General features: G+C 37.9%; 1 protein-coding gene across 1 annotated transcript; it reads left to right on the forward strand.

Moving 5' to 3' along the window:
• The first annotated feature begins 5,231 nt into the window (after window positions 1-5,231).
• Window positions 5,232-7,516, forward strand: LOC131856135 (U-box domain-containing protein 1-like). The gene has a single exon (XM_059207534.1). It carries the CDS (start codon window positions 5,562-5,564, stop codon window positions 7,296-7,298), a length of 1,737 nt encoding a protein of 578 aa, XP_059063517.1. The 5' UTR covers window positions 5,232-5,561; the 3' UTR covers window positions 7,299-7,516.
• The last annotated feature ends 7,163 nt before the right edge of the window (window positions 7,517-14,679 follow it).

A 14,679-nucleotide genomic window follows, 5' to 3' on the forward strand; every position in this document is an offset into this window, starting at 1 on the left:
TCTTTGTTTTTTCTAGTTGTTTAGTTTAGTTGCTAGCTTTTGGGTTGCATTACTATGTTTTTGCTATGTGTTTGGTGGGTTTTTTTTGGCTAGTTGTGCATCCCTCATGCACTCTTGGTGTCACTTTATGAATATGTAATAGTACGGGCCTATCTCGCTTTTACTAATCAAAACATTGTGACCCATAAAGTAGGATTTGTTAGACCATTTAATTAGCATTGTAGTTATTCTCTAATGAAAATAATGGTGTAAGATGTATAAACCCCTTTTAACAAGCTAGTGTAACTCTACAAGCTCAATATAGGAGCATTGATGAGACACTATAATCATGAGCACATGTTGTAACATCACTTGAGATCTAGAGCATCCATAGCAATGTCTAAATGTTAATGATATAATATGTGCCACCTATGATTATTTCATTGGGATTAATGCAATTGATTTAAGGAGAGGAAAAAATTTAATACTATAATGATATGACCATGTAAGCTTCACAAATATGTCAATTTGTACTAGATATCATCATTAATGAATATCAATATCAAATAATTGATGGTCCTCTTATAAAAAGCAATAGGATTCTAATAATTTTTCCCTAAAATGTGAGGCAAAAAATCAATAAATGTAGCCATTATGTCGGGCATAAACATGTAAGAGTAGATAGATATTATACATGCATGATCATGCAAGATTATTTTGCATGTCAATGTTATGGTTAATCAAAGTGAACCTCATAAAAGGAGACAACAAAAATAGCATAAATAATGTGCCCACATACAAGGAATTATAACAAGTATAACAAGAAAACAAAGCATATATAGATATGAAGGTGGACAACACATAAGACATAAAAGGGATAAACAAATAGAAGGTGAAATGAAAATAAAACAATAGAGCATTGATATTCAATGAATGTATTGTAATATAGAAAATGATAAACTAGCGGTGTTCTCTTCTTTCTCTTGATAGAGCATTGACACTTAATGACTGTATTGTAATTATTTTTCATGAATAATACATTTACTATGTAATGGAGGATGGAATTTTCCTAAAATAGTTTTCCTAAGGTTTTTCTCATGTTGTGCTTTCACTATTATTTTTTGCATATTTGAACTTTCATACATTTCTTCTTTCATGAGTTTAATACAAAAACACTATATGTATAGTTTCCATTCTACTGGAATATTATTTGTTTAGTTCTTATTAGGGTTTTACCTATGAAGTAAGAGTTCTATCTAGTGATGTTGTGAGATTAGTTATTTATAATATTATGTAAAAAATATAAGAGATCATTATGTATGTCTAAGTCACATGTTTCTTGAATAAAAGGTGTAGATGAATTTATGACACAAGCACTTACAGGCGCCTCACGAGAAAGCACAAAAATATACAAAAGAGAACTCCCATGAATATCAAAAGGGACATATTATTAGTAGAAAATATATGATATTTGGTAATGAATCCCACTAGCAAAAACTAATGAAAATCATGGGTAGTACATGTTGGAATTTGAGACAAAGACTCAAACCTAACACCTCTTTATTCATTAATAATCAACTAAACAATTACATAACAATGAATTTATCATCTACTAACCTATGTTGTCAACTTTATTCTAATATAACATAAGCTCTAGAGTCAAAACTAAAGTAATCGATAAAAGCTATTGACAAATAATATAATGATGTATAATAAACATGTCACAAATGAAACTATTGTTTATCTCTATTAGGCAATATATCACTAAATGTTTTCACCAATTTAGCATCAATATAAATAAGAATAAAATGAGGATACAAATTATTTAATGTGTATCCTTCCATCCTTAGTTCTTCTAATTGAATCTACCATAGTTATATTACATAATGTACATAAAAAAATGAATAGGACAATTAAACAAAAAATAAATAGAAAATAAAATTTTGTGGCTCGCTATGTGGTGGATTTTGTGAAATATAAAAATAGGGCAATTAAATATAAAATAAAATTTGATTTCAAATACATGAATATTTATTCACTTAATTGAATACCAAAAAAATTCTTGATCACAAGATGATGGATCAATTGATCTAAAGATCAAAGATTATAAAATTTATTATAAAATGTGTTTCTATATAGAGGTCTTGGAAAAATTCTATAAGATCATGAAACTTAGCATGCAATTATTACAAAATCATGCAAAATCCACATTTAGAAAACCTAGTTCTAACTCAACAAAGAACTCTAGTTCTTTCCATGCAATTGGGAGAAATTACAATTCCAACGTTCTCCCTTTTAATTTCAACCACTAATTGCTTCAACAAAAAATAATTATATCCATGATGTTGAGATCTTCTCTCAACAATATCTATGGCTTCCACAAGATCCACCATCTTCATCTTCTTTCAACTTTCTCTTACAAATCGAGGGCTTCATCTTTGTCGAAAGTGTCTTCAAACCAACTCTAAAACTTATTCCTTTTGAAATCTTTGATCTCCTTTTTAACAATGACAGTGATCTCCTTTATCGACTATTCACAACTCCTTCAATGATATTGAAAACACTTCACCCTTTCAACTTGGTCAGCTCCCCTTAGCAAATTTTTTATTTTGGCTAGATTGAAAATTGTTCTTTCCAAACATACAATTCAATTTGCAATCTAACTAGGCAACACTTTCTACATTCATATGGCAGCTTCCTTCTTACCATAATTTAGTCATTTGCAAAGACATTGTCCTCTAAAAAGACTTCAATCTCATTTTTCAGTGACTTCGTATCTTTAGGCTCTCTTTCCACAAAAGGTGCAATGGCTTAATAACAACAATCTTTCTTTTCAAGAAAATGCAAGCAACTAAAAAATGAAATATACAAAAAGAATTGCAAAAATTCTCTATTTTGATATTGAAATGAGGACGACTGGAAGCAAGGCGGTAGTGGGAGTTTCAAGGGATTCTGAGGGCGGAGAAGATGATGTTGAGGATGATGATGGTGGGAATACGTCTCTTTGTTTTCTCGGAGGGGTTGTTGCAAATGAGGTAGGAGGTTTCATTGGCACAGATGATGTTGGGGAGGCGATCTATTTGCCTTCTTTAGTGGTTGTTGCAGATTTCGATGGAGGTAGGGTTTTTGTTGGATGCAACAGGGTTCCTTTTGGAGACGATGTTGAGGGCAATGCTGAAGGTGGAGAGGGCGATGGTAATGACGATTCTACTTTTGGGGATTTATCCTCGTTCCTCTCTCTTCTTGGTCCCCCTTCGATACAGTTTGGAGGTTTCTTGTTGGGTCCTATTCCTTTTTGGTGTGGCATGTCCTTTGTGGTGGATATGGTTGTTTTCAGATTTGTTGGTGTTGATCCCCTGCCTGCTTTTTCTGAGACTTATCTCTATTGGGCCTTTCTTTGGAGCTCTATTGTGACCTTGTCGTTGGGGCTTTGTTTATGACCTTCTGTAGTGCATTGGTGGTGTTTTTGGGGACCTAGCTTAAGACCCTAGTGAACTTTATTGGAGATCTAATGTGGTACCGTGTGGGGGTGTTTGCTTCTAAAAATGGCTTTATAGATGGAAAGGTGGGGTCTTTGTGTTTAAAGGCCATTTGTGGCCCTAGCTAGAGCTTTTTGTGCCCTATGGACTTTTTTGAATATTTGTTGGAGGGTTGCCATCACTGGTCTAGCTTTGTTTGTGCTAGCTTCATCTTTTGGATGACCCTTTCCCTGTAGCCTTGGTTTTCTCTAGTTTCCCTTATAGAGGTGGCCTTATCTTCTTTTGAGGTAGAGATGGATAGTGTTGGAGATAATATTTCTTCTATTGAGGTGGAGTTGGGTGCTACGGTGGAGGATGGGAGATGCTAGTGGGAGGATGATGGTGCCCTGTTTCTGGGCTGTATGAGAACAACGAATGGTTTGTTATTTGTTTTCTCTCCTTTTTCACCTATTGAGATGGTGATTTTGGAGGTAATAATGTGCTCTTCTATGTTCATTCTCAAGTTCAAGGTTATGGGAGCCTTTCAAAAACCCATTGTTGTAGGTTGTGGGAGCCTTGTAAAACCCACTCTCATGGTTGAGGGAGCCTAGAAAAGCCTTATGCTTTTTGTTTTTATCAAGGGTAGTTTGCATGGTAGTAGTTTTCAGGGGGCCAGTTTGTCTAGTTTTTGTTTTTGGTTAGGCTTGGGCTTTGTGGTTTATGGGGGTTTGGTGATTCTGTTACAGGTTATGGGAGCCTAGGAAAACCCTTCATGTTGGCTAAGGATGCCTAATAAACCTTCATTGTTTGTTTTTGTGGTCTATTGTTTTCTGGCTTAAACCCTCAGCTTGGGACAACTTGTTTTGTAATGTTTTACACTTGATGGTTGGTTGGTGTTTGGTTGGTTGTGACTGCTCTAAAGTTCTATTTACTCTTTCTGCAGTCTTTGGGTTTTGGGCTCTACATACTTGTAAGTCTAGAAGGTTTCAGGTCCTTTCTAAAACCGATTGTTAACTGCTAGGTAGTCTTATCCATTATTCGATGGCAACTCTTTGGTTGTAAGGGTTTCGGGGCTACTTCAAAACCCATTCTATCCTAATAAAAAAATCATTCTTTTCAAAGAAAGACACATGATCCAAATTCTTTGCAGCAATGACTGACCAGGATGATTGATTCTTATACTAGATTTCAACTACTCTACATGGTACTCATAGATTGCTACACACTACATTTTTCTTCATCTCCACTTCTTCTTCTTCTCTCTATAAGATAAAATGAAAATGAATTATTTTTACCTTAACCTTATATATTCACCCTGCATAACTATTTATCTCCCATTTCTCTGTTATTATTATTTTTTTTCTTTCCAAGTTTATATTTTTCTCTATTATCTATATTTTCCACGATCTACTCATACTCTGTTATTTCCTTTTTTAAACTTTGCCACTTTTTAAAGGGGCCATAATTCGATCATCATTATTCCTTTGTTCTAGTGAACAGTCCGAGAAATAAGCTCAACATTAATTAATTGAATAAACATGACGGTGACCGCGTCCAATTTATGTTGAGCTTATTTCTCGGACTGTTCTTTTTCAGACGAGGATTCCACTTATGGATGTGACATGACAGAATTGGTAAACAGCACCGACGAAACTGACTTGATTATGCGAAATTGTAGATAATAGAAACACCCAGTCAATTTCGCTGTAGGGCCAATATCTATATAGAGAAGGGACAACAATCGCAAGTGATATCATTGAAATGGAGACCAAAAAGCGATCGTTGAAGCTCCCTCATCTTAAGAGATTAGGGCAAATCATATTGCCTCCAGAGATATGGAGCCCCCATCTCACCAATCAAGCACCCAAGAGTCTGGTCCGATCCCTGCTCCATGCTTCCAAGGAATTAGAATTGTTAGAGAAACCAAAAATCTGGAATCATACTCACCATGTGTCCTGCATCACTCGAAGAATAAATCTCCTATCTCTCCTCTTCCACGAACTCAACGATAAAGACGTTGTCATACCTCCTTCGGCAACGGCAAGTCTGAGAGAGCTCCTCACGGTGATAAGCAAGACCAAAGATATATTACTAGACACGACCACAAGCTTCTTATGGGACATCATGGAGGCTGGTTCTGTGTCACGGCGATTGCAGGAAATCACGCGGGACATGGCTAAGGCGCTCGATATGCTACCACTTGGGCTGCTGGCCGTGTCAAAGGAGGTCGTTGATCACATGCAATTGGTTAGAATACATGTCAGAAGCATTCCCGAGCGGGACGAGGAGGAATCTAACCTGGTACGTGAGTTGGAGGAAGCCGTGGCAAGGCTGGAGAGGAAGGACGAAGGCGCGCCGCCGGATGTGAAGAGGCTGAGAGACCTCTTCCTCTGTCTCGGTCTTGATAGCCTCTCTAAATGCAGAGACGAGATCAAGAAACTGCAATACCAGATCTTATTGCAAGCCGGCACAGATGCCGCACCTTATGCCGTGGATAGAATAAGGAGCTTGATTGGTCTTGTGATCCACGTCAAATCGATAGTATTCAAAAGAGAAGAAAAGGAAGTGGAAGATGATGACTTTGAACTGGTGCCATGTTCCCCCTCTTTTAGGGCTGCGGCGGTCTCGGGCTGGGGCTCGGCAACTAGCCGTTTAGTGGGCAAGGACAAAGATGATAGTTATTGGAATGTCCCGGAGGAGTTGAAGTGCCCGATATCGCTCGATCTGATGAGAGATCCGGTGATTGTAGAATCAGGACACACATACGACTGCGCATCCATCTCTGAATGGCTTGACTCGGGCCACTCCACCTGTCGTCTCAGCGGCCAGAAGCTCCCACGCCAACCGCCTCTCATTTCCAACTACGCAATCCGAAGCCTCGTTAGCCAATGGTGTGACCGCCACAACGTGCCCTTTCATCTCAACAACGCCGCCGGCGTCGGAGACGATGCCATCAAAGTGACTGCCGCTTTCTTGGTAGGAAAGCTCGCCACGGGGTCTCAGCAAGTACAGACGCAGGCGGCTTACGAGCTGCGCCTCCTGGCCAAGCGCCGAACGGAAATTCGCCAGTGCATAGCTGAGGCCGGGGCGATCCCTTTTCTTGTCCCTCTCTTATCTTCCACTTCGGATTCTAGGGCTCAGGAGAACGCTGTCACTGCGCTTCTGAATCTTTCCATCAACGATAACAATAAGTCTCTTATAATGGCTACGTCCGGTGCCGTGGACGCCATTGTGGAAGTGGTGCAAAATGGAGGCACTATGGCTGCTCGAGAGAACGCCGCTGCCTTGATTTTTAGTCTTTCTGTGGTGGCCGATTACAAGGTCACCATTGGCGCCAAGCCTTCCGCCATTCCTGCGCTGGTGGCCCTCCTACGAGAAGGCAATTGTAGAGGTAAGAAGAACGCTGCTACTGCTCTTTATAACCTTTCAGTGTACAAGAGCAACAAGGATGCCGTTTTGAAGGCCGGTGTACTGGGTATGCTGCTGAATATTGTTGTGGAAAGAAGGGACGAGGAGAAGGAAAGCGCGACAGCAATAGACGATGCTCTCGCGCTTCTATCCCTTCTGGCGGGCTGTGCTGAAGGGTTGGAGGAGATTTTGAGCAGTGAGAAGCCGGTCATTCCTTCTTTGATTAATTTGATCAGTGTAGCATCCGACAGAGGAAAAGAGAACGCCATTGCAGTGTTGACAGCCATGTGTCACAGTGGTGGGGAGGCTATGGTCGGAAGGTTGGCAGAGAGCATTATTCCATTTTTGCAAATGGTGGCCTCCACTGGTTCATCTCGATTGAAAAGAAAAGCCGCCTCGCTTCTCAAAATCCTCACGGCTCGCCCCACACAGTACCCCACTGCAAATGGGTAATTTTTTATACATCAATTTCACGTTACCGAGCGACCATAGGAAGAAACTTACCAAGTCGGTGGAACTGGAGAGGCGTTTAAGATTAACTGGGTTTTGTCATAGCTATAGCTGTCTTTAGTTTATAATAGTGACGGAAGACATCTAGCATAGGCAAATTGGTCTTTGCCTGTTGCAGAGACAGTTTCCAGGGTTCGGTACCCGAAAAATCATAAATAATTTAGCAGTTCAACAAATTGTGTGGACCAGTAGTCCGAAATTTCTTTCAACGCCATGAATTTATATTATATTAGATTGTGTGGGTGTCGTGAGTTTTTTAATACGCAGGGTCCACATTCATAAATTTCATTGAGCCAGAGTGCAAATGCTTCGATCCCTTCAACAAATTTAAAGTACATTATGAAATGCCCTTGAGATGTTTATTAAATGATAAGTAACATGGAGGCTAAATGAATGATAGTTATATATATAAGGTGTAACGAAGTGTAAAGAAGCATGAAAAGAAGCTTATTTAAAAAGTAGTTTTTAGTTTTTAAACTTTTAATAATATTCAAGTCCATTCAAGAATAAAAAGAATTGATTATTTTAGTATAATGATACAAAAGTATATTACTCCTATTCTAATTTTTTGATTGAAGAGAAAATATTTGTTGTAAGAATATTATATTCAATAGAAAATATTGAAATGAGCATGAATATCATCTACTAAGTAATGTCAATAATTGATTTTTTTTAAAGAAGTGAATGATATTTGAACAGATTATCATAATTCATAAAAGATATAATAAGAGAGATAACAATGTAGAATCTTTGAAAGAAAGATTGCAACCTACAATGGAAGGCATGTAAGATCCTTCAATAAATCATTGTAACTATTCTCTAATGATAAAAGATGGTGTAAGACATATAAACTCCTTTTAACAAGCTAGTGTAACTATACAAGTTCAAAATATGACCCTTGATGAACCATTATAACGACGAACACATCATGTAGGATTGTTAGAGATTTAGAGTGGCCATAGTCATGAATAAATTTGGATAATATAATATGTGCCCTCTATGATGATTTTCTTAAGATTGATACAATAGATTTAAGGGGAGGAAAACAAATAATAATATAATGATATGCATGTACATGTGTCATAAATATCATCATTAGGTGATATGTCAATTTAGAATAATTTAGACAAGCATTAAGGATCTAGTGATGTTTCTAAAAGATGTGAGAATAAATAATCAATAATTGTAGCCATTATTCTAGATATCGACATGTTTAAGGATAGATAAATATGGCACATGCATGATAGTGTAAGATTATCTAGCATGAAAGATGTTGGTCTGGACGGTGTTCGCTCTAGTGCACACTGGCTAGGGAAAGCCTCGCCGCACAGTCTATTCTTTTCTGGTGCGATCTGCTGTGTGCGTTTCCTGTGGGGATTTGGTGAAGCTGTGACGTGGAGTTTGTGTGGTTTGGAGGGTGTTCCCTTGTGCGTTTTGGAGTAGTTCTGCAGGCTGTCTAGGCGATGTGGGATCGATGGCTTTTGTGGTGTCTTTGGCATGGGGTTTGGTACTTTTGTGACGTTTTTGGTTTCTCCTTTGGTTTGTATTTGTTTCTTTTGTGTTTTTCTATTCCTTTGGCCTCAGAAGGGCACTCTGTTTTCTTCCTCTCCTCCGGTTCTGCCCTGCATGGCTATGCTTGGGGCTCCGTCTAGTGGGAAGACCATGGTTTTTAAATATGCATTGATTGGAAATAGGTCTTCACCGATCATGCATGACAATCTCATGTTTGGTGCCAATAGTTCTGGTGTTGGGGATAGATCAACTCAAAATGGAGGTTTTAAGACTTCGAAAGCAAATGGCTGCCTTGCAAAGAGTGAAGTTAGGCCTTCCCTGGTAATCCAACCTGATACAGCGGAGGAGGACATTAATTATTTATCCAATCATGCCTTGATTTGCAATTTTGTGGGGATTTGTGTGTCCTTTCCCTTTTTGGGCATGTCGTACATGGTTTCCAGACGGAGAAATGGAAGTGTTGTTGGCTGAAATATCTATTTTCTGGTTTTTTTTTGCTTGCATGTCAGACATAAATAAGGATTTTGAGTGGGGACCCTATTTCTACGATCAGGTTGGCCTCTTCATCAAGTCGTGGCATGTTGGATTCAATCCTACGAAGGAGCTTTCCTCGGGAGTTCCTGTATGGGTGAGACTTCCATGGTTCCCCTTAGAACTCTAGAGATGACATCTTTAATTTGGTTGCGGCACAACTTCGTAAGCCAGTGGGTCCTTCTTGAAAAACTATGGAGAAAAAGGTAATCACTTATGCTCACGTCTTTGCTGAAATTAATTTGAATAAACCTTTACTCGATTCCATGGAAATTTGGATTGGATCAAGCTCGTGGATTCAACAGCTTGATTATGAAACATTGCCCATTCGCTATCTCATCTGTCATGAGTATGGGCATTTGTAGCGGATGTATCTGAAATATAAACCTACAGGGTCTTCTAAATCTAGGCAGAAGAGCCCACCCCCTAATCAAGATAAAGGGAAGGCCCCCATAATGGAGAATAATGAGGGTTTTATCCCAAGCATAACCTGTAATAAAGGCCGAGGTAAAAAGTGGACCTTTAATGAAAGACAAAATGATGAATTTTTTAATAAGTTTGAGGCTCTTTATGATTTGGATAAGTTTGATGGAGCTACTGCAAATTATCCTACTAGCTAGGTATTGTTGTGTTAGGAGAACCAATTGAGGAAGAGAATAATGCTACTTAGGTGGAAATGCAAGAAGAAGGAACAGGTATGCAAATGGACACAGAGACCCCCTTGGAGCAATTAGGAGAATTGGAACCAAATGAAGGTCTAGCTTTGATTGAAAACCCAAGCAGTACTTGTCTTGTCTTTAGTGTGGGGAAGGATTTACATGTGTAAAGTGGAAAATTGGGAACCTTAGCCAATTCACCACTTGGGAGAAAGGTGGCAACTTTACTAAGGTTCAATTTTCACTTGGAAAGACTTTACATTCAAAAGAGGGGGATGAATCTACTAGATCCAATCCCAAAGGATGCAAGGATTGAATCCTCAATAGATTGGTAATGATTGAAATGTAATTGACCCTCTTTTGTAAGTTGAATAGTTGAATTAAGACTAAATATTAAAAATGAAGACAAAGTATGAGAAAACAACGGGCTACAGATTCATGATTCAATCATGCACCTGGATCTAAGAAGTTTGAGATGATTCAGAGCTGCTCTACGAAATCCAACAAAAGTTGCAGGGACCGTGTGTCTAGACAAGGGTTCCCTCCTATAGGTCCTCCGAAATTTCCGGGCATCGAAAAGGGTTTTTCCATCTCTGTGAATAAAGCTTAATTCTAGAAGTACAACTTTGTACTTGTTTCCTGCGCACAAAAAGAAAGGAAAATGTGTTGGGAATAGGGGTTTGTCTTCAAATCAAACCCGGCTTTTGGAATTAACCAAGTGGTTGAAATAATGTAAATGAAAGGACTGAAAGTAGAAATCCTCCTCTTTGAGGGGATATTGAATTGACTGGAAATGAAATGCTTATACCTCCTTGTGAAGTTTTGTTTGCCTCCACATGGAATTAGGGTTTCATGAAGTAGAATGTTGATCTCCTCTTCAATTTTTGAAATCTTGTCTCTATTGTTGTTGCAAAGCTTGAAGGAAGACTAAAAATGCTCAATTGATCTTGAATGCTTGAATTTTTTATCTCTTAATGCTTGGATGCTTGATTGAATTTTCATCATCTTGTGTGTTATGTCATATGACAAGGGATATCCCTCTTATATACATGCCAGTGGGGCTTAATTGATTGATTTTTCGACCTAGGCCAACATAGGGGGGATTTGATCGCTCTAATTTGAGATGAGCCAAAGGGAGGGACCCTAAGATAGGTCCCAAATAGGGGATCCCAGGGTGCCACACCATGGTCCCAGTGGGTCCTAGAGCACCACGCCCTGGTCCTGCCCTATTTTGGGGAAGGATCAAGGTGGCTTTGAGGTGCAGAGTTGAGAAAAATGTAGGTTTTGACTTGTATGAGAATATTCAGGTCTCTGATCAAGCCGAGGGGTGCAAACACTAAGGAAAATAACCAAATGTAGTTGAAAATTGCAAGGGGTGCAATTCTAGGATGCTACATTTAGCCCCCACTTTAGCGGGAGTATGAGCTTACACAAATACTGCTAGTAAAGTACAAGGAATTGAGATTGAAAGACTTTCACCACATCAAGGAGGCAAGATTCACCAAGCCCCTAGTGGACTTTAGGATCTTACGACTTCAATGATAAGGTAAAAGGGAAGATTGTGAGAGAGAAAGAGAACCATGACTACAACTTATAAGGTTCTCTTACTATGAGTCATGAAAAGAAGCACCAAAAATTACAAAGCAAAGACAAAGTTCGTTGGGTAACTTAAAGTATCAAGAGAGATAATCATGAGTGAAGTGTATGCCCCCACATTAAAGTGATTATGTACGCCTTATGAGGAGCAATTTATTTAGGGTAGGATACACCCAAAGAGGACAAGCAAGTTATTGCAATAATTTAACTCCCAAGAGAGGATAAATCAAAGGATAATAAACACAAAATAAAAAAACACAAGGTGGTTTCACCTAACTTTGGAGTCAGTATGCTTTTTATGATAACTCATGTATATCATGTATATATATATGCATAAAATCATCCTCATCTCCCAAAAAAGGGGAAACCACCATGGAAGAAGGGAACACATGTGTCTTTTGAGTCAACATGGGAGATACCAAAAGAGATCTCAACGCTTGGCATCATTCTCAAGTAGAAAACACTAGGGACGACAAATGGAAGAATAGGGAGAACAACTAGAAGAATGTCACAAACAAGCAAGAGAGGAAAGAGAGAGAGTCTAGAGTGCCAATGAAGCTAATCAAGCACATCGTCCTCCCCCCACTCTTGTTGATCTTTATTTTAGGAAGGCGGACAACATGCAAGAGGACCCACATCGAGCACAATAGATGGAGTTGTCACAAGTTCCAAACAAGGACCATGCTCTAATGATAAGTCACTTTGTTCGTTACTAGGAGCTAGGGTTAATTTTTTGAGAATTTTTGTAGATAAGTCATTGTCAACATCAACATATTCATATTTATCATCAGAAATATTATGATCAAAAATTTCATCATTAACCACATTTTCACCTATTTCTTCATCAAGATTAATAAGAAAAGGAGCTCTAATAGGAATAGAATTTGAACCATCATTTTTCTTAAGCATTTTGCATCTTGGAGAATTAGGTTGAACATCTTATTTAGGAGAAAATTGAATCATGTCAATAGTTGATGTTTTGGGAGAAGAAATGGTTTGGGAAGTTATTTCACGAGCTCTATCACGATATCTTCATCGACGTTCTCTCGCACAATTGTTTCATCTAGTTTTGGCTGAAGGTTGAAGAGGTTTAGGTTCATTAGGTATAGGCTTAGTGCCTTATTTTAAGGAAGGATGAATGGGTTGAGATCTTTTAGGTTGGACAATAGGAGAGGTTGGTTTCTTCTCTCTATGAGACGAAGGAGGAGGAACCACACCATATTAATGAGGAATGGGAGGTGTAGGAAGGATACCGGGTCCATCATGAGGAGGAGGGATATGTCTAGCACCTTAGGAGGGATAGTTTGTTTTTTAGGAGGAAGATTTTTTCTACCTTTGGGAGGAAGAGGAGACTCATCCATAGGAGAAGGAATGGATTCTTCTTTAGGAAGATGAATATCTCTTTTCTTGGGTGAAAGGATACTCTTCTCTTTAGGAGAAGGAATAGATACCTCCTTGGGAAGAAGATTATTTCTTTCCTAATGATGAAGAACAATCTTATCCTCAAGAAGGGGTATATGATCATCAAGAGGAATGCTAAGTGCTGGATTTCTAGGTTTACTCAAGGATAAAATCATTTCATTTTTCCATTTTTGATATGATCTAAAAAGAGCATCACTTCTAGGTTCAAGAGGATTGAATTGTTGAAACAAAAAATAATCAAGATAAACATATCCATGCCTCAATGTAGGTTGGCATATGCTATGATGAACAGTTATGATTTTATCATTATGAGGAAATTTCAAACTGTAGTCACATAAATTTGTCCATTTTAATTAAACGAATATTTCGTATTTATTTGATTAAAAATTCACTAACCATCAATTAATTAAATTAATATTTAATTAATTCATCCCAAAACATTCTTCTATTAATTAAATAAATTATTGAATTTATTTTAATTAATTCATTAAATAAAATTTCAATCAATTAAATAAATAAAATCAATTTATTTAATTAAATCCCCTTTTCCTCTTTTAAATAAATTAAATAAAACATTTATTTAAATCATTATCCCCACCCCACTTGCATTTTCCTACAAATGCAACTTGCACACATTTATTGAAATAAATGAATTTTTATTTTTAATAAAATCCTATTTTCCCTCACCCACCAAATCCACTTGCAAAAATCTAATCCCCTTCTAGATTCTTCTAACCCCTTCCTAATTAGCCTAATCCATCCCCTAATTATTGTCACATTCATAAGCAAAATGGAGTCACTTCTCAAAGTCTAAAAGTCTTTGATAACCATTAAAGGCTTTCAACCTTCAACCACTAAATGGCTCAAAGTCTTTGATAACCATTGAAGGCTTCCAACTTTCAACCACTTAATCCCCAAAGTCTCCAATAACCATTAATGGTTAATTCAACCCTCCCACATGGTTAAAACATTTGTTTTGACTCAACCTCTACTCAACCCAAGGGTCTCATCAAGCCTTTAATGCTTTGACCATGATTATCTCTTAATCATTTGCACAAAGGTTTATCCTTGGATTAACTCTTAATTCAAAGGGTAATCTTAATTTAGACTTGACCCTTAGCCTTTAGATAAACATGAGGTCTTCTCAGGCCTTTAATGCCTCCAACCTCTTCTTTCAACCCAACCCTATGTGGACATTTGTCATCATTTCATTGGTGCCAATTGTGCATATGGATCCCCAACTTTCAAGCTTGACCCTTGATTAAACCCTTCAATCCTAGCCATCCATTGCTCCATTTTTCCTATAAATAGAGCCCATTCCTTCATACTCCAGATCTTGAAAACTTGTATGCATTTAGGCTATAGACATTTTTAGAGAGCATTTAGCATAAACAATCTAACATCTTATCATTTTGGTTAAAATACATCATTTTAGCATTAGTATTAGCTTTTTATTTCACATTTAGAGCTATACTACAATCTCAATCCTCCATAAGCATCCATAGTGCAAAAAGCTGTTGAGAGCTACACTATTTTGGAACTTGGAGAGGAGAGGAACAAGGGAGAAGAAGCTAAAGCCATGCTAAGAGGCAGTTGGAGATGCTTCA

Source organism: Cryptomeria japonica, chromosome 1 (assembly GCF_030272615.1).
Source record: "Cryptomeria japonica chromosome 1, Sugi_1.0, whole genome shotgun sequence".
In the NCBI taxonomy this organism is placed as follows: domain Eukaryota; kingdom Viridiplantae; phylum Streptophyta; class Pinopsida; order Cupressales; family Cupressaceae; genus Cryptomeria; species Cryptomeria japonica.

Excerpts from the sequence above, each read along its gene's own strand:
- LOC131856135 (XM_059207534.1), top strand. The coding sequence starts at position 5,562 with ATGGAGGCTGGTTCTGTGTCACGGCGATTGCAGGAAATCACGCGGGAC.